The sequence below is a fragment of the Mesocricetus auratus genome, unplaced genomic scaffold, assembly GCF_017639785.1.
Source record: "Mesocricetus auratus isolate SY011 unplaced genomic scaffold, BCM_Maur_2.0 Super-Scaffold_100013, whole genome shotgun sequence".
Lineage (NCBI taxonomy): Eukaryota > Metazoa > Chordata > Mammalia > Rodentia > Cricetidae > Mesocricetus > Mesocricetus auratus.
The window spans coordinates 62864792-62891202 of NW_024429196.1; the positions used below are offsets into that span (position 1 = coordinate 62864792).

General features: G+C 44.1%; 2 protein-coding genes across 11 annotated transcripts in view; one reads left to right on the forward strand and one right to left on the reverse strand.

Moving 5' to 3' along the window:
* Window positions 1-646: 646 nt before the first annotated feature.
* On the reverse strand, window positions 647-25032 carry LOC121143628 (basic proline-rich protein-like). Of its 4 annotated transcripts, none has more exons than XR_005880894.1 (4): window positions 23978-25032; window positions 15882-15964; window positions 6445-6530; window positions 647-693 (listed from the first exon to the last, which is right to left on the reverse strand). XR_005880894.1 is itself a non-coding variant. In XM_040755890.1 (3 exons), exons 1-2 carry the CDS (start codon window positions 24827-24829, stop codon window positions 15917-15919), a joined length of 900 nt encoding a protein of 299 aa, XP_040611824.1. In that variant the 5' UTR covers window positions 24830-25032; the 3' UTR covers window positions 2913-6530; window positions 15882-15916. The 4 variants fall into 4 exon arrangements, 2 of the variants coding, with proteins under 2 accessions (XP_040611824.1, XP_040611826.1); XR_005880893.1 differs by lacking the exon at window positions 647-693 and adding an exon at window positions 1825-2154; XM_040755890.1 differs by lacking the exon at window positions 647-693 and having other exon boundaries at window positions 2913-6530.
* Window positions 2280-26411, forward strand: part of Hivep1 (HIVEP zinc finger 1) — a 150951-nt gene continuing 126819 nt past the window's right edge. For 2 of the 7 annotated variants that reach the window (XM_021224969.2, XM_040755889.1), the window contains exons 1-2: window positions 2280-2392; window positions 16325-16565. The gene's annotated coding sequence lies outside the window, so the exon portion shown is untranslated. Of the gene's footprint in view, window positions 2393-16324; window positions 16566-21176; window positions 21281-23916; window positions 24032-24293; window positions 24424-26411 lie in introns of those variants that run through there. The other 5 variants (XM_021224970.2, XM_021224967.2, XM_021224971.2 and 2 more) reach the window with 5 other exon arrangements.

Sequence of the window (26411 nt, forward strand, 5' to 3'; positions counted from 1 at the left end):
CAGTCTGGAGTTCAAGAGCTCCCCCCTTGTCCGGTCAGCTGTCTTTGTGGGTTTCACCAGCATGGTCTTGATGCCTTTGCTCATCACTCCTCCATCTCTGTCAGTGGGTTCCAGGAGTTCAGTTCAGTTTTTAGCTGTGGGTATCTGTCTCTGCTTCCATCAGTCACTGGATGAAGGTTCTAGAATGACATATAAGGTAGTCGTCAACCTTATCATCAGGAAGGGGCTATTAATGTAGTATCCCCGCTATTGCTTAGTTTACTAGTTGTGTTATCCTTGTAGACCTCTGGAAATTTTACTAGTGTCAGATCTCTCCTCAAGCTTATAATGACTCCATCTATTATGGTATCTCTCATCCTGCTCTCCTCTATTTTTACCTCGACTCAACCTTCCTGCTCCCCCATGCCTTCTCCTCCCCTCCTCTTATCCCTCTCTCTTTTTCCTGGTTCCCTCTCCCCTCCCCTGATGTTCCCAATCTGCTCAGAAGATCTTGCCTTATTCTACTTCTCTGGGGTATCATGCATATCTCTTGGAGACATCCCTGTTTCCTAGACTCACTGACACTGGGATTGTAGGCTGACAGTCCCCTGATCCTTGTCTAAAATCCATATATGAGGGAGTACATACCTTGTTTGTCTTTTTGTGACTGGGTTACCTCACTCAGGATGATTTCTTCTAGTGCCATCCATTTACCTGCAAATTTCAGGATTCCATTGTTTTTTTTTCCCACTGAGTAGTACTCCATTGTGTAAATGTACCACATTTTCTCCATCCACTCTTCAGTTGTGGGACATCTAGGTTGCTTCCAGGATTTAGCTATTACATATAATACTGCTATGAACATAGTAGAACAGACATCCTTGTTGTGTGAATGTGCATCTTTTGGGTATATGCCTAAAAGTGGAATTGCTGGGTCTTGTGGTAGACTGATTCCCACTTTTCTGAGGAATCTCCATACTGATTTCCAAAGTGACTGTACAAGTTTGCAATCCCTCCAGCAATGGAGGAGTGTTCTTCTTTCTCCACATCCTCTCCAGCATAAACTGTCATTGGTGTTTTTTATTTTAGCCATTCTGACAGCAGTAAGATGGTATCTCAGAGTTGTTTGATTTGCATTTCCCTAATGGCTAAGGATGTTGAGCACTTCCTTAAGTGTCTCTCAGTCATTTTAGACTCCTCTATTGAGAATTCTCTATTTAGCTCAGTCCCCCACTTTTTAATTGGATTCTTTGGTGTTTTGGAGACTTGCTTCTTGAGTTCTTTGTAAATTTTGGAGATCAGCCCTCTGTGAGATGTGGGGTTAGTGAATATCTTTTCCCAATCTGTGTATTGCCTTTTTGTCTTGCAGACTGTGTCCTTTGCCTTACAGAAACTTCTCAGTTTTGGGAGATCCCATTTATTAATTGTCGATCTCAGCGTTTGTGCTACTGGTGTTATGTTCAGGAAGCCGTCTCCTGTACCAATTCGTCAAGGGTACCTCCCACTTTCTCTTCTAACAGGTTCAGTGTGGCTGGACTTATGTTGAGGACTTTGATCCATTTGGACTTAAGTTTTGTCCATGGCAATAGACATGGATCTATCTGCAGTCTTCTACATGTTAATATCTAGTTATGCCAGCACCATTTGTTGAAGATGCTATCATTTTTCCATTGTATAGTTTTAGCTTCTTTGTTGAAGATCATGTGTTCATAGGTTTGTGGATTAATTTCAGGGGGTTCAATTCGATTCCATTGGTCTACCTGTCTATTTTTGTGCCAATACCAAGCTGTTTTCAGAACTATAGCTCTATAATAGAGTTTGATAAAATGGAAAGATCTCCCATGATCTTGGATAGGTAGGATCAATGTAATAAAAATGGCAATTCCGCCTTTAATTTATTTTTAAAGAAATTATCTTTAGCTTTGTTGATATCCTTTATGTTAAGTTTTTATTTCACATCCACTTTAAAAGCTCTTTCTATTTTCAGGATTGGGGCTTAATATATTAACATCAGTCTCCCTCATTTAATTAAAGTATTTGAAGCCACACTGTTCTCTGTGCCATGTTTGTAAGTTGAAATGTGTGCTGGCTAGCTTGTCAATTTGACCAAAGTATAGTCATCTGAGAGAGCTTTGATTGCAAAAATGTTCCCATAAGATGAAGCTGTAGACAAACCTGTAGAGCATTTTCTTAATTAGTGATTGATAGAGGAAGGCCCAGCCCATTGTGGATAGTATTATCCTTGGGTTGTTGGTCCTGGGTTCTGTAAGAGAGTAGGCTGAGGAAGCCATTGGGAGTAAGCCAGTAAGCAGGGCCTCTCCATCGCCTCTGCATCAGCACCTGCTTCCAGGATCCTGCACTGTTTGAGTTCCTGTCATGACCTCCTTAAGTGATGAACTGTGGATGTGGAAATGTAAGCCAAATAATCCCTCCTCCCCAACTTGCTTTGGTCTTGGTGTTTCATCACAGCAATGGGAACCCTAACACCATATACCATGCCTTATTTTTATTTTCTAACTTTCTTCGTAGTATCAACAGGGTCAGTGTGTTATTTTGAACTAATATAGTAGATTTGTTTCTGAATTTCCTAATTTTCAATTGTATGAGGCTTTGTTTTTGTTTTTATATTTTGAGGGGTGTGTTACAGTTTGTTCACATAGAGTCAGAGAAGAGTCCATCCCAATGTGTCAAGTCTGACCTTGTGGCCACTGCCATGTCCTGTTCCAGTGTGTTTGAAGGAGAGTCCCACACAGTGTTTGCACATTAAATCCTCCCCTTTATTGTTAATGTTCAGCTTCCTACACGCAGCCTGACTTTTAGTCTGCTGGTTCTAACTATTAAGAGACATGCTAAAGCCTGGTGGTGGTGGTACACACCTTTAATCCCAGCTCTTGGGAGGCAGAGCAGGCAGATCTCTGTGAGTTCAAGGCCAACCTGGTCTATAGAGTGAGTTCCAAGAGAGGCTCAAAAACTACATAGAGAAGCCCTGTCTTAAAAGACATGCTAAAACCAAAACAAAACATAGGAGCAAACAAAAACCCCTTTTAGCATGGCTTAGCATGTGGAGAGATTAGCCTGTTTTTCAGTGGTCTGCTTACTGTACTTTACATATTGTGAGGCAATACTGAATGGTGAGTTTAAATTTACGTTCTTCCTAGATAATTACAATTTTATAATTGAAGTGTACCATTTCACATCTTCTAAGAAGGACTCGTTTGACAGACAAGGGCCTAGGAACACAGGTTTCAGGAAGCTGACAGTTGTATGGCATATTTTTCTGTTGTTTCATTTTCAGTAACTGAATGTGTACCCTGACATCGTATGTCTGATTTAGGCTGCCTGCTGCCCCACTTTATTCAGACTGATGTCTTTATCTTTTAATTGGGCTGTTCAGTCCATCCCTACTTCATGTAGCTATTAATACTCTGTTTCAAAATCTCCATCTCATTGAGTGTTGGACTACCTGCTTGGTCTGCTTCATGTTCCTTTTTCCTGTCTTTTCCCTCCCTTGAGGCTTAGTCTCTGAGCCTTCCTCTGGTTTCCCCTCTGTTAGTATGAGTGTGTTATACTCATTTGATTATTCTTCTAGTGGTTAGTCTCGAGAAAGAAACAAATATACCTAACTTATCAAAGTCTAGACCCAATCACTCTATTCTCTTTAAGGGCAATGTAAGAAATTACAACACAACACTCTCATTCCACTTGTCTTAGTTTAGGAGTCTTCACTTTTGATTGTTACATGTTTCTGTAATAGGTATGTCTGCTCAGAAAGCTATCCTGGAGATGTAGGTTAGAGATTTTTTTTTTGGACAGTCTATTGTTTCTTTCAATAAACAGAAAAGTGAATGATAAAAGGAGATTTCCTTTATTGCTCTACCTCAGTTGCCTTTTTCTGAACCAAGAACTCATTTCAGGAATTTTTTTTTCAATTGGCTCTGCCCTATCATTGATTGTTATGATGGGTTGCTTAGAAACTCAACCACATAATGCTGAAACAGTGTTTCTCTCACTGAATGCATAGCCTTTTGTTTGCATTAGTTTTGATTCCTCCCATCAAGGTTTAGGTCCTGTTTTTCTACTTGGTTCTCTTGTGACTTGCTTTGACAAACAATATTATAGTCAGGCTTGCACTTTCTACAGGGGAGAGACTAGAGGAGGATATGAGACAATCCTATTGAAGCCATCTTATGCTAGGCAGGCCCAGCCAAGCCCACAGCCAACCAGATAAACAAATGAACTCAGTAGAAAGACCAGAAGGGTCCAGAGAAGTTCACTTACAGTATTAGCCTGCATCGTTGTAGGCTAAGCAAATTATTATTTTAGGCTACTGAATTTTGATATTGTTTGTTACACAGCAAAGGCTGACTGGTAGATAAGTCCTTTCTTATTCAAAACTTTTATTCTCAGAAGAAAGGAGAAAGGAAAAGTTTAGATGGTTTTCAGATTTGGCAAATTAGAATTCTAGCAATCTGGGGGTAGGGAGGGAGGCAATGGCAAGTGTGGGGAATGTCACCAACATGCTAAAGCTGCCCTGTGTTAGTGAACCATTTTCTCAACCAGTAATTCTTGGAACAAAGCACTACAGCATTTTAAATCATTAGTGAGTCACCATGGTGGTTTCATTTTGTGGGATTTTTCTGTTCATTGTCTTGTTTTACTTAATGTCAAGTTCTTGTTTGGCAATGCAGTAGCCAATGATAACACTAAAATTCCAGAAAAAAATATGATTTATTTACAGTTCTGAGGGGCTGGAGCTCTGTGTAAATAAACCAGAAGCTTTAAGTATTAATAATCTGTGGAGTAGAAATTTGGAACGTATGCTTGGAGGACCTAGGTTGTTATAAATTATCAAGAGGGAGGAAAAAGCTCCAGGGAGCTGTGTTTAACTACTGTGTGTGGAGGGGTGGGGTGGAGGGAGGACGAATGAGGATTATAAAAATGAAAGCTGATACTTTGAGTATAAAACTGAGATTCTAGAAACAGGAATGAGAGAAATGGAAAAAAAGACATTTGTGTGATGTTTTGGTTATGCTGAAGACAGGAAGTTTCAGGGCTTATTAGTCATGGTTAGTTTTGCCTGGATAGAATAAAATCAGAAGGAAGTGACACTTTGAAGTCACTAAGAAAGGCCTGAGGTCTGCCTGCCTTCAAAATTAATTCACAATTTGGTCTCATTGCACTCATCTACAAAATCATAAAATACATTCCATTAGCATTATCCAGTACAGTAATGTTAACATATTTCTGGTATTTCCGAAGATGTAATTTAAATCAACATTTACATGAAAAAATATTTATGATTTAGTTAAAGGACGAAGCACTTAGCTAAAATAATGATCAATGCAACAATTTTCTCCAGAGACTATATCTAGGTATATAAAGTCAGCGTAAATATTCACAATCAAGTTTCATATCATTTTACATGTGACTTGGTCCTCAGCCTTGACCTATATTTTTTTTCTTTTGAATGACGGGTCTATTATTAAAGAATGACAAGTTAAAATGTTGTCATTTCACATTAAAATGTAGATCACTGACCCTTCTTCCTTCCTTCATTACCATTGTCCCATATCCTAAGACAGAAAAGGAATCTGTCACCAGGCAGAAGAAAAGAGGCTAAATGAAGCCTATATTTGCCAATTCTATGGTGAGGGAAAACCACAGCTTAACTAACACATAATTGGGCAAAGGCAAATTCTTAGACTAGATAACCTAGACACAGCAAAGTATTACACAAAGCGAATTTCCCCCACCCCTTTTTAAATTCATGCAGATAGTTTCCCCATCCAAATTGTATGTGTATCTGCTGGCAGGCAAGTTCAGGTAATTGCCTCCAGGTGTTTGCCTGCAGGAAGTCATTGAAATTCAGTGCCAGCAACAGCAGATTTCTCAGCAGCAAAATCTAACCTGCAGGAACCTCCCAGGCACAGGTACATTTCAGAACAGCAATGGTAACTGGTTGGCAGGCCCTAGACCCACAATGCCAGACTTAAGAGAGAACAGACAAAAAGGAGGAAGGACTCATTAACTAAAATTTAAGGTTAAAAGCAGATGTTCCCTGGCTGTTAGAAAAGTTTTTAAAATGTTACTCCTCTCCTGGAGAAGATATAAACTATGAACGTAATTACTCTTCTCTTGAAATCTTGCTTTCACACACAATCACACTTTAAAATAATTTCTTGCTGAACAATAAACCACAGCCTTTGGGCACTGTGCCTAGATACTTCCGGACACTCAATTAAAGGTGGTAGACCAGTAGCTTTTAGCTTAATTCCCCCACTCAGAGGACACAAAGCTACAAATGCAAACCAAATATGAGTATACAGTGTAATAAAAACTTAGGCGTGAGGACCAGATCTGAGAAAGAATCTTCAGCTGACTGTGGGGAAAGCTAAACAGCTTCCTTCTCTTGTCTTTTAAAAAAGAATGTCAAAATAGAGATTCAGCAATTAGTATCAGGGTTACCTCCAAAAGTTGCTTTGCAGCTGGACCTCAGGACCCTCTTCTGATCTCTTGGAGTCAGATCCTACCGGAGTTGAGATATTAACTTCCTGGAGTCAGACACACAAGATGGTACTATGACAGGGAGGTAGAACGTTTAACTACATGCTGAAATATGTCATATTTTTCATCCCTTTGTCATCTAGACATCTCTCCCTCCCTCCTTCCCTCCCTCTCTTCCTCCCTCCCTCTCTCCCCCCCCTTTCTTCCTCTCCCTCTCCCCCCCTCCTTCCCCCCTCCCCACATATACATGCACACCAAGAAGCCTTTTCTGGGTAATTTGACCAGCCCATGAGGATGAATCTGAAAATACTGACCATAAAGACTTCAAAAGAAGTGTAAACCAGGCCAACTTTCAGGGAATCTCCTGGTCAGTGCAGAGCAACCACACATAGGGAAGGCTCTGAGTCAGCTTTTTGGGTGCTATTCCTAGTGAGATGGAGGTTACCAGGATCTCAGATGTGAGGACAAGAATTGGAGAAACAGCAACAGGAGGAAGCAGACAGTCTATGGAAGAATAGGAATGGAAAACTGCCCTTAGCATTCCAGAGTAAGATGTTAAGAGGTAGAAGAAAGGGATTTTTAGAAAAAGATTACCGGGGTGTCCTTAGATATTAAAAATTGAGTTGTGAAAATGAAAAAAAGCAAGGAAAATGTTAGAAGACAATGTAGAGAAATTTTCAGATGAGAAGTGAAAGTAAAAAAACAGACAATAAAAGTTAAAAAGACAAGCCAGGTGGTGGTGGCATGAGGCAGGTGGATGGATCCCTGTAAGTTCCAGGCCAGCCAGGTTTACAAAGCTACACAGAGAAACCCTAAACAAAACAAACTAACAAACAACAGAAAGAGATAAGAGGCAGTGGAGATGCCTAGGCAGTATAATGTCTGAATTGTTTTCTGAAAGGGCTCAGAAAAGATAAATAGGAAAATGATGGGGCTATCACTTGAAAAATATTTTCCTCAAATGAATAACATATTTTAAGCCAAAATTTGACCAAGAGAGCCCAAAATATAATAGTAAAAAGAATTAGATATGTCACTGTGAAACTTAGAATGTAGGGATGAAGAGACCTGACTCTGAGCCCCGAGAAAAAAGACATCTCACACAAAGAATGAAGATTCAGAGCATCAGGAAACTCCTCAACAATCTGGAAGCTAGAGACCGTGGATTTAGTGCCTTCAAAATTCTGGGCAAAATGTCTTTCTGTTCTAGATTCTCTCTCCAACTGAAGTGTTAAGTTAAACCTAAGCATCAGATGAAGGAGATATGGAGTAGAAAGTCTCCAAGAGCTTTGTTTTTCACAAACCCTTTCCGGGAAGCCTCTGGAGGGTGGACACACCCAAAATGAAGGGATAAACGCAGAAAGATGAAGGCATGGAATCCAGGAAATGACTGCCCAGCAGGGGAAAGGAGAAGGTGATTGTCAGGATGGCTGTGAAAGGGTATCACAAAACTAGCAAGTCAAACCTCAAAAGCTTGGACAGAAAATAGGCATGGTGGCTCACATCTGTGACCCTAGTCCTCCAGAGAAACTGAGGCAGGTGGAGTACAACTTCAAAGCCAGCTTGAACTACAGAGTGCAATTCCATCACAAGTAAAATCAGAGATAAAACAAGACTAATATTATATACAGTGAATTTAAATGTATTGATATGCTTAGCTAACAGGATGAATTAGTAAATGCACACATAGCCAAGTGAATTTATAAATCGAGGATTTTCTTTAGGGAGCTGAAATCACAGTATGATGTTCAGGTTGGCTTTGAACCACATCCACAGTGACATTCAGGGTCATGAGAAGAACACTAAAAACTGACTGATTACTCAATCGAATGCTGCTCCTCCGGGGCACCTGGGATGCGTGCTGTAGATGAAAGTGAGGTAAAAGCAATCTGCTTGCCAGTGTGATGTCACTATCACTAATATTCAAAAGTCAAAATTCAGAAGGATGCTTGTATTATATTGAGACACTTGCAAATATACAGTGACTGGCTTTTTAAAGAACTGAAGCTATTGCTCCTCGGAATGAGAGAACAGCTGCTAAGAGAGCATTTTGTATCATACCTTACTACCATCTAAGCCTCTAGCCCAACCTTCCTGATGGGCCACCTTTTAATACAGTTCCTCATGTTGTGGTGACCCCCAACGGTAACATTATTTCATTGCTACTTCACACCTGTCATTTTTCAACTGTTATGAATCATAATGTAGACATATGATATGCAGGATATCTGATATGTGACCCCTGTGAAAGGGTCATTTGACCCCTGAACGGGTCAATACCCACAGGTTGAGAACCTCTGCTCTAACCCTTCAAACTTATGAGGACAGGGATGTGGAAGGCACAGGTGTAGAATATTAACCTAATCATCTTTGACACGTCTGAGTTGAACTTGAATAAAGGAATACATATTTACTTCAAAATACCTAAGGATAGAAAAAGGTACAACAGAATGAAAAATTCTCTCTGGGACAGCAGGAAGCCTTTCTGGGATAAAGAGTACAAACAAGAAATGAACAAGATAGAAAAAAGTCTTGTATTCTGCCTTTGAAGACTTTATTGGGTCAAACTGCATTGAGAGTCAACAGTTTTATAAACATCTTTTTAAATGGGGATGGGGTGCGGGTGGCTCACTCAGTAACATACTTGGGTGTAAAACCTTCAGGACCTGAGTTCAAATTCCTAGCACCCATAGTAAAAATACAAGTACGGTGGCACACATCTGCAACCCCAGTGTAGGGTGAGCAGAGACTAGTAGATTCCACCAACTAAATGGTCAAGCAGCCTAGTCACAACAATGGACTTTTCAGTGAGAGACTTTGCCTTAGAAGGTAAGGTAGAGAGCAATTGAAAAACATATTCTATGTGACCCTGACACACATGCATGAAGATAAATGTGCATTTGAACACACATACACACAGAGAGAGAGAGAGAGAGAGTGTGTGTGTGAGAGTCACACAAACACCACACACAGAGAAAAAGAAAATAAATCAGGCTTCATTGTTTCAAGCCGTTTAGGTATGAAAAAACTGAGAATCTAGCAGGGCGTTGGTGGCACACGCCTTTAATCCCAGCACTTGGGGGCAGAGACAGGTGGATCTCTGTGAGTTTGAGGCCAGCGGAATCTACAGAGTGAGTTCCAGGACAGGCTCCAAAGCTACAGAGAAACCTTGTCTGGAAAAACCAAAACCAAGTCAAGCCACAACAAAGGAGAAAACTGAGAATCCATGCATACCCCTTTCTTCTAGCCCTCATTTCACCCTGTTGCTAGCAGTTTTGAATGGATATAATTGATGGGGCAACATTGATCGATTATTACCACTAGTCCCTGGTTTAGACTAGAGTTGACCTCTGTGTTACACAGCCCTACCCAGTGCATTCCAAGTATCTTTTCCTGTTTCATCTAGAAAATGGTTTTGATTCATTGATTCAGCACATTAGAAAGATTAAACCAACAGGTAGATTTTTGAATTTGTAGTACTGTTTCTATATAAGATTCAAAGCAATCATTGAAAGGACCACTTGTTTGTGTGGGGTGTGTGTGTGTGTGTGTGTGTGTGTGTGTGTGTAAGAGAGAGAGAGAGTGCACACGTGCACAGGTATGCAATACTTTTGAATAGTTTCCAATCTGTAGGTGCTAGTCATGTCTCAATGTTTCCTCAAAAAAGCAATTCAAAATAGTTTTTCGTATTCTTACTAAGATTTAATGCTCTGGAAAATATATCACATGCTTCTTGAACAGATAAAGTAGAAAGGGACAAAATGCACATATTGCGTTTGTTCTCAGATTGATGGCTTAAGTGAAAACCAGGGCATCCAGCCTGTGCTCTAGGATAGACAGGGGCCTAGGAAAAGAAAATCTAGATGCTGTGACTGAAGCTTTCCCTAGATCAGAGATGCTATGTGGTTTTCTTCATACCACCTTAAGTGGGAAAACTATGAACCAATGAAGGAGCCCATAAGAAAATGGATTAAAGACTGCCTAAAAACTTGAGTTCTATAATTAAATTTTTATTATCACAAAGTACATGACCAGAAAACCTGTCTACAAACCATAGATTGTACTCTACATCAGGTCCCAAGTAATCTCCTCAGAAGTAGGTACTGAAGAGCAAAATAATTTCAGGGTCAGGGTAGGTGATATACAATGCATATTTCTCAACCAATCAGACAAAATTACATAATCAATTGAATATGACACATTTTCTTAGATGGAGAGTTCATAGCTGATATATATATATATACATACATATATACACACATATATATATACTTGGTTGTTAATTAGTTAGTAAGGAAGACATAATGGGAGTATCTATAATAGAGACATGAATTATCTATACCAGAACAGAGAAACAGAATATGCCAGTCATAGCAACATTGAAGTGACAGGTATACCTAGTTACTGCTACAGTCTGGACCAGCAACGACTACTAAAGACCCCTGTGCTGGAGTGTGGTTGTCAGTTGCATGACTGGGAGTGGGGGAAACCTTCACAGAGTGGGGCTTCCTGTAAGGAAGTTAGGTCACTGAGGGGGGCTGCCTGGAAGGAAAGGAACTATGGGACCCAGCCGTCTCTCTCCTCACCTCTTTTGCTGGACCACTACGAAGTCAGCGGCTTTAATCTGCCACGCACAGTCCACCATGATGCCCTGTCTCACCACAGGCTCTAGCAACAGGCCAACCTTCCATAGAGTGCAGCCTCCAAAGCACTGAGCCAGCTTGAACTTTCCCTCTTTTTATTGGCTGAATGTCATGGTTAATCATAAGCCATCCAATCAAGGGGGAAAAAAGAGATTCATCATCTGCTGGTTGTTTTCTTGAGGTGTGTGTGTGTGTGTGTGTGTGTGTGTGTGTGTGTGTGTGCTCCAGTGTATGTGCGCGTGCGTGTGAAATAGCGGTAAATGCTACTTTATACTACTAACATCTGTGTGTCACCATGCCTTTGCTGCTTTGTATGAAGTGACTTCAGGCTACTGTAATCCATTTGAAGTTAAAGAATCTGAGGTTCTGCTTCAACAAGCAGCAGTAAGAGTCACAAAGTGGATGAGTGAAACTACCTATCTGAGGGGGCCGCTTTCTGCATTGCCATATAAAGCATGAAGGAAAGGCACAGAACAAATGTAAGGGGTGGAGGCAGACATTGGACACAGGAGCAATGTGGAGGTGGAGTGAGTGAGTGAGTGAATGAGTGTGTGAGTGAGTGAGTGAATGAGTGAGTGAGTGAATGAGTGAATGAGTGAGTGAGTGAGTGAGTGAGTGAATGAGTGAATGAGTGAGTGAGTGAGTGAATGAGTGAGTGAGTGAGTGAGTGAGTGAATGAGTGTATGAGTGTGTGAATGAGTGAGTGTATGAGTGTGTGAATGAATGAGTGAGGAGTGTGTGAATGAGTGAGTGAATGAATGTGTGAGTGAGTGAGTGAATGAGTGAGTGAGTGAGGAGTGTGTGAATGAGTGAGTGAATGAATGTGTGAGTGAGTGAATGAGTGAGTGAGTGAGTGAATGAGTGAGTGTGTGAGTGAGTGAGTGAATGAGTGAGTGAATGAATGTGTGAGTGAGTGAGTGAATGAGTGAGTGAATGAATGTGTGAGTGAGTGAATGAGTGAGTGAGTGAATGAATGAGTGAGTGAGTGAATGTGTGAGTGAGTGAGTGAATGAGTGAGTGAATGAATGTGTGAGTGAGTGAGTGAATGAGTGAGTGTGTGAGTGAGTGAGTGAATGAGTGAGTGAATGAATGTGTGAGTGAGTGAATGAGTGAGTGAGTGAGTGAATGAATGAGTGAGTGAGTGAATGTGTGAGTGAGTGAGTGAATGAATGTGTGAGTGAATGAATGTGTGAGTGAGTGAATGAGTGAATGAGTGAGTGAGTGAGTGAGGAGTGTGTGAATGAGTGAGTGAATGAATGAGTGAGTGAGTGAGTGTGTGAGTGAGTGAGTGAATGAATGAGTGAGTGAGTGAGTGAATGAGTGAGTGAGTGAATGTGTGAGTGAGTGAATGTGTGAGTGAGTGAATGAGTGAGTGAATGAGTGAGTGAGTGAGTGAGGAGTGTGTGAATGAGTGAGTGAATGAGTGAGTGAATGAGTGAGTGAGTTAGTGAGTGTGTGAGTGAGTGAGTGAATGAGTGAGTGAGGAGTGTGTGAATGAGTGAGTGAATGAGTGAGTGAATGAGTGAGTGAGGAGTGTGTGAATGAGTGAGTGAGGAGTGTGTGAATGAGTGAGTGAGTGAGTGAGTGAATGAGTGAGTGAGGAGTGAGTGAGGGGAGAGCGAAACACAACTGCAGGCAAGATGGATGGAGCTATGCAGGGAAACAAGGATCTTCAGAGAAAAGCAGCTGAAGAGAAGGCTGGACACAATCTGCTGGATCACGCTGAGGTTTGAAATCTAGCTACAGAGGGCTTTGCACTAGAGGGAAGGGAGTTGCAGGATCAAAGCATCATTGTAGGAGATAATTACGGTGGTGTGCCCGGGTAAAAGAAGCCAGGCATGTTTGGACTCTGGCCTTCTTTGCCAAGTTGATGTCATGGTGGACAACTGCCTTCTCCCCACTGACACCCTTAGGTGTTAATATTGGCAGCCCCAGAGGGTCTTGGGAGCAACCTGCTACTGAGTCTTCTATGAAATGTAATAGAGATGTGTTTGCTTTTCATCTTTATCTATCTTTTGAAGAAGACTGAGGGAAAAAAATTTACAGTGTGTCACATTAGGCCTGTACAAATTTTCTAAATGCCAGAATAAAGCCTAAAGCTGGGGGGGGAGGGGCACGTGAGAAGAGAGGGGGAGGAGGGCTGCTTCTGAGAAAAACCAGACTTGGAAGACACTGTTTGAGCCGAGGTCAGAACTGCAGGATGTAGGCAGTTGCAAAGAGATAATTCTGATTGCAATTAGTCAAGAAATCTAAATGCAAGAAGCCAGGTGTTGGGGCAATAAAGTAAAGGAAAGTAGTATTTCTCATCTGAAGATGAGAACACTTGTAAATATTAATAGAAATAATTATAAGTGGATTTGAGGGCAGATGTCTCATCACGTTCATATCATCTAATGTATGTAGTCATTCTTGGGGTTTGGAATAAGCCATTTACTTCAAATGAGGGAGCAAAAAGGAACACAGGCATGGCAAGTAGGTACAGGTGAGAAAACAAAGGCTTACTTACAAGGGTCTGGGCACTGGAGAGATGGTGTAGCAACTAAGCAACTCATGCTTACAGGGAATGTGAGTTCAAATCCCAGCTCTCATGTTGGGTGGATTGTGGTTCCAGCTCTAAGGGATCCAACCCACACACACACACACACACACACACACACACACACACACACACCAAAGGCTAAAGGGAAAGGTCTTTAATTAGCTATTTATTGAAGTAGGTACTTCCAGATCACTTAAGGAGCACACATTTCTCTCCTGCGGAACATCTCCAGGAAGCAGGTCATCATCACGGTCTATTTTACCCATGAGGACAGTGTAAAATGTTTCTTAACATATTTAAACTTAGGTAATGTATCTGGGTTGGAATTTGGTCATGGAAGTGACATTAAGATATCTTTCTCCTTTTATAACCTCTACATTAGCATAGAAGAATGCTCCTTTTTACTTGATTGCTATCCAACTGGCCAATAGTACATGCCACAGTCTCAACATTGTCATATAGACTGTCACCACAAAAGCAAGGAAGCTTCCAGAAGTTGTCGGTATCAAGAACTCCAGACTGTTCAACTCCATCCAGTATTTCGGAAGCACCTCAGAATTTCTCAATCGTTTTATAATTTTATTTTTAGTCTGTATTCATATGTTTGTTTTTGTAGTGTAGTGGCACAAACCCCATGGTGTGCACATATTAGGCAAGTACTCTACCCACTGAGCTACAGTTCATGATTTCTCAGTTAGACACTTGTCATTCTCACTCAGGCTCCCCATGAGGCGATATACTTCGAGGATCATGAGCCACTATCATAACATTTGTTTTCATCATTTTTCACATATGTGTTTGGTTGCGTTTTAGAAATTAAGACAATCTGAGATTTCTTAAGCAGAAATCTTATAGGTTTTAATGAAGAACAACTTTTGTGAATTTGTTTTTCATTGTATCTAAGTACATACAGGTTTATCAGTTGCTCAGTAGATATGTCCAAAGAATGCCGTTATTGCATCAGTAGAAGAGATGGTTTTGGAAGAACTATTCTCCTCCTGTACATCAAGCCTTGTTAAAAGAGAAGTATACTTTTAGAGTTGTAAAAAACCATGTGAGACATTGGTAGACAGCTTTTGCCTTACTTTCTTGCAAGTCGCTTTATTTTGTTTCATGTGGTGGACTATGGGACTTCCTGAGAGAACACTGTTTCGAAACTCTTGTACCATCCCAGCCCTGGAAGGGAGGAGTACTGTTGTGATTCTCCTGTTACCATGTGAGCCATGGAATTTTAGGACCAGAAGATTCCACAGCAGGTGGGAACCACAGCTGTATTAGTAGCAAGGAGAAGACAAATGTGTGTGTCTTGTTACTCCAGCTCTGAACACTCTGCACTGAGACTGTGCCAAGATTTGCTGTTTGCATCAGTATCTTTTATAATTACCAACCCTTGTGTGTGCAATCCATTAACAGCAAAAGAAGAAGAAGAAGAAGAAGAAGAAGAAGAAGAAGAAAGAAGAAGAAAGAAGAAGAAGAAGAAGAAGAAGAAGAAGAAGAAGAAGAAGAAGAGAAGCCCTTTCAAATAAGATCTATACTGTTTTTAGGTTAAATAACCATCTGCCTAGATGACCTCCTGCTCCAACCTTATTTACATGTCTTATTTTAACCCTTGTTCCATTTATTTTTATCATCTCTCATGAATAAAGTTCCACCTCCTCTTGCAGAAATTAAAATAGTTGAAAATTTTGAAAAGTGTTAGAAACAGATAAAAATTGTCCATAAGCTAGTACTGTCTTGTCATTAGTGGCTAGCCTGTGTTTTTCCTCCTCCAGCTCATCTCTCTAATGGTGAGTTAACACTACCTTTCCATAATATTCCAGTTTTCCCACAAGTTGGACTTTGATTTTCTTGGCTTCCTTTATACCAGTACCCAAAGACATTTTGGCATAATAGGAATTACCACGGTGGAGAGAGGTGGAAGCAACAAAAACACAAAGATGCCAATAAACTCAAAATCACAAATCCATAACCATGGGCTTCTATAAGCAGAAAAATTGACAAACTAGTACAGAATAATACAGTGGGGAATTTAGGCAAAGGGAAAAATTGGTGGCTGAATGGTTATTTGCCAGAAGCAATTCAGTTGCAAAAATCTGATTCAGGGAGCAGGCATGTGAGAAAGGTTGTAGAACCCAGTATTACGAGTTGGAAGCTGCTGGCCTGGGAGGTTTGGGAAAGCGCCATCTCAAAGATGTCCAAGACACTGGGAGTCTTACCTACGGATGAACATTCTAGCAACAGTGTCAACTTTTCAGCCAACCTGAGCGGATCTTGTCTGCTGGACCTGGGATCTGAGAATCTGGAAGAATGGGGCAGACCAAGGTTTAATGCTGTAGATGATCTCACTTCAGTTTTAGAGAAAGCGTAAAGTTGAGTTCAGAAAGACACGATGATCAGAAAAAATACATGTAAAATAAACGTCACTAGGCATATACTAAGTATTAACAGAGCAACCCTTTCCCAGAACTTTCCCAGGACAGATCAATTTAAACAAAAGTGCCTGGCATTTACTATAGATTATATCTGGGAAAGCACAAAAGCAAGGCCATATCCAGATTCAGGGCACATTGACCAGACTGGGCTCTATACTGAAATTCTCACATCTAATAAGAATAAACATGCCTTATAAACTAAATGAAAATGTAAATGTCTGTCACAGGAGGCATGGAATCACAGCTGAGGACAACCCAGTGAACAAGCTGCAGCTGAGGTGAAGACCCTCTGCCTTTCTTCCTGGAGCCTCTCACAGTTCCCCAAGCATCATTCACCATGGGTCGTTCCTTTGACCTTATTCCGACAGAGCAGTACAAGCACTCAGGTTCTCTTCCATTTCTCACTAAGAATGTGTATGCTTTTTAAACCTCTTTAATCCGACAATTACAGCAACCCAGAGAGAAAAGGTGAGACACGTGGGTTGAATTAGGTGGAATTACTTGACATGATTTATTTTTATTTTTATATGTATTTTTTAATTTTATTTAACTTTTTACACATATTACTCTCAGTTCCCTTTCCCTCCCCTCCTTCCCTGGCCCCCCATTCCTCCCAACTCCCCATCCCACTCCATCTCCCTTCTGTTCCCCATGGAGGGTAAGGCCTTCCATGAGGGATTTTCAGAGTCTGTCCTATAATCCTGGGTAGGACCTAGGTCCTCCCCCATGTGTCCAGGCTGAGAGAGCATCCCTCCATTTGGAATGGGCTCCCAGAGTCCATTTGTACACCAGGAATAAATACTGATCTACTCTCCAAGGTCCCATAAATTGCCGAGGCCTCCTCTCTGACACTCAGGTTGGGGGTGGTGGTGGTCTGGATCAGTCCCATGCTGGTCTCTCAGTCATCAGTCTGGGGTCCATGCATTCCCCCTTGTTTAGGTCAGCTGCCTCTGTGGGTTTTGCCAGCCTGGTCTTGATTCCTTTGCTCATCACAAAAATAAGTCACTTTTAAACTTTTACTCCACGGTATTTTTTCTCACTTTTTAATAGACAGATACTTCCTTCATTCCCTCTTTTGTCTGTCTTCCATTTCTCTTCCATTCACACAAAATGCTAAGCTACTGGAAGTCTATTAGACCACGGTAGATGAGAACTTTTGTTTCTAAAATGATAAATGAAGACTATGAGCAGGTGAAGACAGTGGAGCGACTGCTGAGACCAGGGAAAGAGTATTGAGGAGAGCATTTGGGGGTGGGGGACAGTCTGAGAGTTCTCCACGCATGCTCTCTCAGTAGTTTGCTGGTGACAGCATACAGTCCGTGGGGCCATTCCGAATTCCAGCAGCCTCCTCTGTAACCTGAGGAGATCTCTTTAAGCTCTGTTATGCAACTTTGAGTCCAGAAATGAAAGTTTGGAATGATGTTTGTAAAAAATGATGAACTAAGAAAGGAGCTCATTTATATTGACATGGGAGATGAGTAGGATTCAGATTCCAATGTTCTTTCATTGCACAAACATTGTTCCCACATTGTTCTATGTAGGAACAAAAACAGTGGGAAACAAACTAGGCCTGCTTATCCCAAGCCCTGTATTCTATTTTCATTTATTTATTTATGTTTGAGACAGGGTTCTCTGTGTAGCTCTGCTCTACCTGGATGGGATTAAAGTTGTATACTATTATGCCCCTTTTTTATTCAAGGGTTGAGGAATAATATACATGGAAAACAATTAGATAATTTGAGCATGTTAGATGTTATAAAAGAAATGAATGGAGTGACAAGACAGAGTTTGTATGTGGGGGGAGACAGCAACCTATAAAACAGATTTGTTTACCACTGTATCTGTGTACACAGATGGATTTCTATGGGAAGTTTGATAACTCTTCCTAAAAATGTATTTTAAGAGTAAACTGGGTATTGTGGCACACTCCCTTAATTCCAGCACTCAGGAGGCAGACACAAGAGGATCTCTGTGAGTTTGAGGCCCTCCTGGTCTACCTATGGAGTTCCAGGGCAGCCAAAACTACATAGAGAGACTGTATCTCAAAATAAACAACAGAGTTATTTAGTAGTAATTTTTCCTAGTTGCAGAAATCTAGAAGAAAGTCAGGATCTTTACTAAGGCAGGCAATACCCCCTTCCCAGGTTGGCACAAATTCCACTCTTCAGGATGGCTTAAAAAAGCAATTCATTGTGGGCTTGGGTTAAAATTTCCTTAATCCCACCCAGCACTGGGACAGAGGCAAGCACATCTCTGTGTGTTCTAGGCCAGCCTGGGCTACATAGTGAGAAACTGTCTCAAAGAAAACAAAAGAAGCCCCAGAGAAAACTCTTGCAAGACACAGGGCTGATTGTGCCCCCCCACCTCAGGCTACTATATATGGAGTTAGGGACTTCAATAGTAATTGGAGTTAAAATGATGTCATAAATGGAGCCATGGGATTAGTGTTATTTTATTTCTCAGTTTGAGGGTATGGTCCATCTCAGATGGGAAGACACCGAGGCTGTGGTAGGGACAACCAAGGCACCTCGCCATCTTACTACTCCCAGGAAAGAAGCCAAGAGAAGACAGGTAGCAGGGCCTGCTATGAAGCCCTGAGGCCTGCCTTTGGTCACTCACTTCTGCCAGCAAGGCCTTACCTCCTAAGGATTCCACAAGCTTCCCAAACAGAGCCACCAGCTAGATACCAAGTACTTAGGATCTTAAGCCTAAGGGGGTTATTTCACCTTCCATCTACAGAAGCATCCTTATAGGGAGAGTGACCAGAGCCTTCCTCTCCCGTGTGTACAGACCACACCCAGAGAGGCCCTGTGAAGACTCACCAAGCAGGCAGCCGTCTGTAGACCTCAGTAGAAAGCAATCTACTGCAAACTTCATTTTGGACTTCCACACTCCAGAACTGTGAGGGGGATAAATGCATGCTATACTGCCTGATATCTTCAGCCAGTGGCCGTTTGTTATATCAGCCAGAGCAGACTGATACCGGGGCTTGGACGGTTGTACTTGTTTCTACATAATTTCATCACAGGTCAGTAGGGATTGGTTTTGTAGAATGCTGTTCACCCACTTCCAGGTGTTTCTCAGTGTGCCACCTAGGACATGGTTTGCAAGGAATCCTTAGAACTGCATGCAGCCCATCTGTCAATCATAACTACCCTTCTTCCAGACTGCTTAATAGGCAGTACAGCAAATAATATTCATGAAACAGCCATACTTAACATTGAACTAGGTATTTTCCAACTGAGCTAGCAGCATGGAATTAAAGAAATGTGTGTGGGGGTCTATCCTTCTCAAAATTAGATACATTCAAACCCAAACACTTTTCTCTTTACTCCTCCTAGTCTCAAATATCCCAACAATTACACCTTTATGCCACCATGCACCAATGTCTCAGAACTTGAATAGCTTCTTTCCCTCTCTGCTCCACAGATGAGGAATATTATAAAGTTAGTATAGCCCATTTCCCATAAAATACAGCCTTTATGCTTTAGCCATCCGAATCGTCTCTGGATCCCAGTCGTGAATGCACCGTGCACTAACTCCATAGTCCTGGCAGATTATTTAGCATTCTAGAAATGGGGTGAAGGAGAAACGGGAGCAGGAAGCTGGGGCTGCCACCACTGCCACCGTCACAACAGCTAGTGTTACTATCGCTGTAGTCTGTGTACTTCAACCACAACAACTTTGCTTAAAAAGACCATTCTCCGTCCAGATGTCTCCAAACGACTACCAACTGCTTGCAGTATCATGCCGTAATTCCTTCCAAACGATGAATGAGTTGGCTCTTCGCTAACTGCCTGGTGCCAGTTCACTCTGACAGCTACTATTAGAAAAACCAACCAGGACAGCCCAGGTGCATGACTCCCATCTGGGTATGAATAGAGCTCCCTTCCCTCTCTCAGTACTGGCCAGTTTGGGTGTCAGTCACTCCTCTCTCACCTGGGCTTTCTCCTCCAGGGAGAAAATAAGCCCTTAGAGTTCTCTCCTCACTTAGTAGCCCCTTCTCTGGGTTTGAGAACTGTGCTTTATCTTATTGGCAAATCCCAAACGTTCCCTCAAAACACTACCGAGGACTCACCCTCTTCTGGAACTTTCTTTTGGACAGATTTTTTCCCTCCACCCAAAGATCGCTCAGCAGTCATATAAATAACTCAGAGTAACTTTAATTGGCTCTGTTTATAAGCTGTGGCATATATCTATTCTCCCTCCAGGTATTTTTCCATGTGTTTGTGCTGTCTCCATTAATTTGTAAACTCCCAGAGGGCAAGGCCTACACACAGCCTGGCGCTGTCATTAAGGGCATGTGCCAAAGAGGATGGATGAGAGACCGTACCTTTTCCTTTATCGCTAACCTGTTCTATTTCTGATTTTCAAAACATCTTCCCTTAGTAATGGTTCCGAGTCTGGAAACGTAATATAAAATATATATCCAGGTTGAGCTAGTGTGCAGATAAATAAAATAAAACCTAGAGTTACAAGCTTTTCATAACAGAAGGGGGAGGGTGTGCAGGTATTTTGACCCATAGGGGAATCTTTAGTGTATTATTATAGTTTATCATCTTGGAAGTTGTATTCTTGTCTCTTCGAGGCTGCAGGAATCTCTGAGAGAGAAAATAATTCCAAGCTTCCAAAGCTGAGCTCTATAAACTGAACAGAGCCTGGAGAAACATCCCGACGATCTCATTACAAGTTTGTACTGTGAGTGGAAGGGAAAGAATGTAATCCGGAAGACCTCCTTCTCTGATTCCAGCAGGAAAAGTAGCTCAGTTCCAAGACCAAGATCACTAGCTGGGAGAGCCTCCTTCAGCTCAGGTGATGACGGAAGTCCGCAAAGGTCCTTCTTTTCCAGCCTGGGTTAGGCCAGGGATTCCATCTTCTGGCCACCTGCTGCGCTGGCTGCTAGCAGCACCCACAGGGGAGAATATCCGACTCTTACCAGGCTCTGAGCTCAAGGTATAACCCATGTAGGCGGTTCACTAGATAACATCAAAGCTACGAGCAGGGGCCAGAAAGGGGGTGGGGGGGGGAGAGAGCAGCTCAGCGAGGGAACCAAGCGCCTCCCCCAGCGTTTCCTCTCACGCCCACTTCCAACCTAGGAGGCTTTTGGTTTCTGCTTTTGTTGTTTTTAAAATGAAAAGTTGAAGCCAGGAAGCTTGGGAACAGACTTTTTGCCTTGCAGTTCGGTAAGTTTTCTTCCCTCGGTTCTTTTGTCTGCTTGGCTTGGAAAGAGCCCGGTACTAGGGGACAGTTGCTGCGGAGCTTGCGGGGAAGGGCTTGGAGTCGGGTCGCCCCGAGTGGGAGGTGAGGGGGAGGGGAGGGGACTCGTTGGTGGACGGGAAAGCCCAGCGTGCAGGGTGGAGGGGAGGGACTGGCGGCGTGACCCAGGGCCAGCGGGAGGAACCTCCGGGATCTCCGTGTGGCGGTGGCGCTGCTGGCCGCACGGGGCGGAGGGCCGGAGCCGCGGGGCCGCGCCAAGGGGGAGCCCGAGCCAGGCAGCACCCGGCGGCCGCGTGGGAACCCGGGGTGGGGAAGGAGCGGGCGCGGCCACGGCTTGGATGGTGCTCTCCCCAAACCGCTCAGCGGGAGAAATGCGATCAGAGCCCCCACAGGACTCTACTTCTTCCAAGGGGTGCAACATAGACATTTCCATGGCCCGCTGGATAAGAGAGGGGGGCTGGGAGGCTTGGAACCTCTTTGCTTAAATCTAGAACCATCACCGGGATCCCCGTTGTTCCAGGATTTTTGACAGTTCAAGCTGAAGTTTACCACCCACAGGCTAATCGGGATCACACATCCAGTCCCGTTTATTTGCTATATAGTCTGAGGACCTATTATTTACTGTGTCACGAAACAAGCTATTTATATATAACATAGCTGCATCCCCCCCTCGCATTCTGGCATGAAAGGAATCGCATCTAGGGAATTAAGAAAACTTATAAGGAAAGTGTTTTGTATTATCTGTCTCAGAGACAGGTTTTAATATCTGTTTGCAGCTCAAGAAAATATAGTGAAATGACGATTCAAAATCAGATGCAGTTTGTTCAAACGCTCATAGCATTGCTATACCCTAAAGACACACTGGGTTCGTGGATGTTATTTCTGTTGTGTTTAGCAACTATCGCGTTAAAGAATGCACCTTGGCACTTAGCTTTTTTTTTTTTTTGTCCCAAGTAGTACAAACTCGGCTTACGAAGAATGTGTCTTTATCCTAATACATTAGCTATAAGTTCACATCTGTGTGCATGTTTAGCTTTAGATTCAAACAGCCCGACTGGGGGAGGGGCGCTACATTATATGCTTTGTGAATCTGACCCATTGGGTGTTTCATTTAATAAAATAGATGCTATCCCAGTGTAAAATTAAAATGGCACTATTTTATTGTAGGGCTAACATAGCATGTTACCCACCATCGGAACTTTCTAGTTGCATGATCTTTGCTCCTATGACCAAATTTACTTTCTCGTAGGCATATTTTCCCCTTTGCAAAACATTATTTTTGGCTCTAGGCTTGTCATTACTGCATATTCCATTTTTAATCATTTCCATTCTGGGGCTTTGAGCTTTTCTTAGCTCGAATGAGCTCGAGGTAGGACTTCCTCGGGGGATTTTAGGGGTCAACCGTTAGCAGGAACGGCCTGGACATCTTTATGAAAGCCTAAGGGAACAAAACAAGTTTGCACAGATGGTCAGCAGTTAGTAGGCGTATGGTCGTTTAGCAAAGAATATTTTTGTTTTGCGTCTCTCTCTCTCTCTCTCTCTCTCTCTCTCTCTCTCTCTCTCTCTCTCTCTCTCTCTCTCTCTCTCTCTCTCTCTCTTTACACATTTTTCTTTCCAGCTTTGAGGTGGCCCGCTAAATCAGTCACTTCTGCGGACTTTTTAGCGGATGTGTGGAACTTTTAAATGCAGACTGCTAGTGTTCTTTATGTCTAACCTTGAAAACCTGCCTCCTTCCTCAGATTCAGCTCTCCTGATATTTCCAGAAGTTTCCAGTCCCCTTTCTCTAACACTTTCTAACAGCCGGGGTCAAGCTCTGGTTTGTAGTAAATTAATCTGTCTTCCCATTTCACTCCCCCAGAGTTCCAGAAGCCCGCTGGGCGACTCCGCCCCGTACCCCCTCCTCGGCTCCCAAAGTTCCCTAGCGGGTTAGTCCCCCAGCTGTCAGGCAGGCTAGGAGGGGTTAACTGCGCTCGGCTGCTTAGACTCTGGGAAGCACCGGCTCTCTCTGGAATAACCTTGGCTTTCCTCGGTCTTTTAATAGAACATCCGCCACCAAAAAAGTGGTTTCATTTCAGGACTTAATAACACATCCCCTCCGACCCTCTAAACCAACACCCCGCCCCCTTTCTTTCTCTTTTTTTAAAAGTTATTTTTCAAAGTTAATGAGTTTCAAGTTTCACAATGATTTCCCCTTCCCTTTACTTGGAGCTGAGGAAACCCCCTTGGGGTCCCCCCTCCCTCCCGGGTCCTCCTCCTCCCCACTAGGGCCAGGGCGAGGGGCGGGGCTGGGAGACACCATGACGTCACCGGGCCGGCCCACATCCTGCTCTAGAAAGTCAAAAGACGGTAAAGAGAATCGGGCGCCGCCCGGCCCCGCCCCTCCTCCCGGGCCAACCGCCCCCGACTGCGGCCCGGCCGGGCTTCCCCCGGCCGCGGAGCCCCGCCTCCTCCCCCGCCCCGCCCCGCCCCGCCCCTCGGGCCGCGCCTCCTCCCGCGTCCTGGGTCCCCGCGGCGGGGCCTGCGGCGGGCGGGCGGGCGGGCGGGCGGGGCGGCAGGGGGCCCCGGGCCGGCTTCACGCGAGCCCGCCCTCCCGCCGCAGCCCCCGCCCCGCCGCCCCCGGGGATCCCCTGCCGCCCCGCCCACGCGCGGGGGAAGCCGCCGACCTTCGCCCTGGTCGCCCTCGCGCTGCCAGCCGTCCTCACGGACACCCGGGAGAGGTAAAGGCCGCTCTCCCGCCGGGTCCCACCCGGTCCCTCCCGCGCCCCGCTCGCGCCTTGGTGCCCGTCGGCTGCTGGAGCGGGCTCGGCGGGGATTGGGCCGGGAGAGGAGGTTTTGCTTGTGTCCCGGTTGTCAAGTGCAGCGCGGCTCCCGACGGGTGCGGGCGGGGTGCGGGCCGGGCGCGGCGGTGGGGGCGCTGCACCCGGGAGAGCGCAGCGCGGGGGGCGGGGGCCGGGACCACCTCCCCCTGGCGGGCGGGTGTGCGTGTGAGTGTGTGCGCGTGTGCCGGCGCCGACCTTGCGGAGGGGATGCTGCGTGCGGGAGCCGCTTGCCACTTCGGCGGGTTCTGGCCGCACGGGCGGCGGGAGCTGCGGTCCTGCGAGTCCAGCAGGTACGGAGGGCCGGCCTCCCGGTCGCCACCGCCGCTTCTCGCAGGAGGACTCGGCGGAGCTGCGGGAGACCAGGCCGCGGCTTCCGCACCTCCCGGCTTTGTGGCTCGCTTTCCCTTTCGTTCTTTGCCCGGAGTGCCTGTTTACTCCGGGCCACCTGGGTAGTTTCTCTCCGGGTAGGGCGCGCGCCCGCCGCTGGTGGATCGGGGGCGGTGGGCAGGGGCGCGGGGCGGCTCGGGCTCGCCGCGGGGTCGGGCTCCGGCAGGAGTTGCGGCTAGAGAGGGAGGGGGCGGCGGCGAGGCTGGTGCGAGGAGGAGTCTCAAGGCTGCCGCGCTCGCCTGCTCTGTCCTCCTCCTCCTGCTGCTCTCCGCATTCACTCCAGGCTCCTTCCGGAGCTGGCACTTCCATTCCCCCCTCCTTCTGGCATGCGAAGCGCTTTGTTCAGTGCGGCGTTGCAGAGGGGTTTTCCCAGGCTCCGCCCTCTACATTCATTCATGTTTTTTCTCTTGCAACTGTCTTTACGCTTTTTGATCATGTCCTGTTTTTGCACCTTGTAGTATATTTTTCTTTCCCGAGAAAGAATGGTTGATCACTCCTCCTAGTCGGTACAGTGCTGTCGTCTTTGAAAATAACCACTTCTCCTCCTTGGATTTAAATATGGGCTGGACAGCTAGGGACAGGGGGTGGAGGCTGCAAAACCGGGTCGCCCAAAGCTGTTACAGGTTGGGAATTTGCATATTCTACATTTGTGCTTGGGAGCTGATGGGGCGTCACGTGATCGGCTTACAATCAGAGTTTACGCTTTAAAAACTTAGTACTATTGTGATCGCTTAGAAGCTTTAGTTTTTATAAGGAACGGAGCATTCATATGCTTTTTCAATTCTCTGTGCAGTCAAACCTTCTTGAATTCGGTATCTGATGCCTCTGTGGTAACAACGGGAGTTGAGGAGCACTATCTTTTTGTAGGTCATTAGCTGGTGCTGCAAGAGACATCATCCATCGTTCACCGTCGTGTTTCATATTCTTCCTCCTGCATTAGGTTTTATAGTTTGCGCTGTGCCTGTGCTGACTAACAGCTGTGTTAGGAATACAGCCGCAAGCACGTTAGTTGTAGCCCCCTTTTCCTTATGCGTTTTTGCTAAAGTGAAAGCACACATTTCTAAAACCTTATTCTGGGATAGTTAGACACATTCTTTCCCTTAGAGGCGTTCTTCCCTGGAATTAATATTTCAGCATTTTCGTGTGACTTAGTCCGTATAACAACCCTTCTGAGGTGGATAATGTTTCCCGTTTTAAGGCTTGGGAAATCTGATCTTTTCAGAGAGGTTAAGTACCTTGAACAAGGCACTCAGTATGGGATAAAGCCTGGCCTTGAACCCAGTCTGGTTTGATTCCAAAGTATGTCCTCACAATTTGCTGTGTCATTCATCCCTTTGGGAGGGGGTTGTCTAGGGTTGGTAGGTGTTACCTTCTCTGAGGAAATGGGCATGGAGTCATGTGGGGCCACATTCCATAGTTAGTGATCTGAGGCAGATTTCCCAACCTCTTCTAAAACTTGGTTTGTTTGTTTGTTTTGTTTTTCTGTAAAATGGATGAATTGGAACTCTTGTCTCAGTTGTTAGGATTAAATTGTGATAGGTAGAAATTCTACAGTAAAACAAGTACCCATTACCCACTAAGTGTTCTCTTGTGCCCTGTGCTGTAATAGATATGAGAGGTTTTAAACAAAGCGACCTTAGTCTGTTCCTTATGTTTGCTTAGTGATTAAACTTTGTTTCACCTTTAGTGCCAACATAATGGGCTTTGCTTATTTATCAGCATTGTTGCAGGAAGTGAAAGCTAAAATTTGAACTGATTGTTGGGAAAGAATCTAATGGAAGAGACCTGGGTTGCTGATTTGGGCATATGGATGGTTAAGTTTCAGGCACATTCAACCTTCTGACATTGCAACATAATGTCATGGTTCACGAACCTTGCAACAGAGTTACAA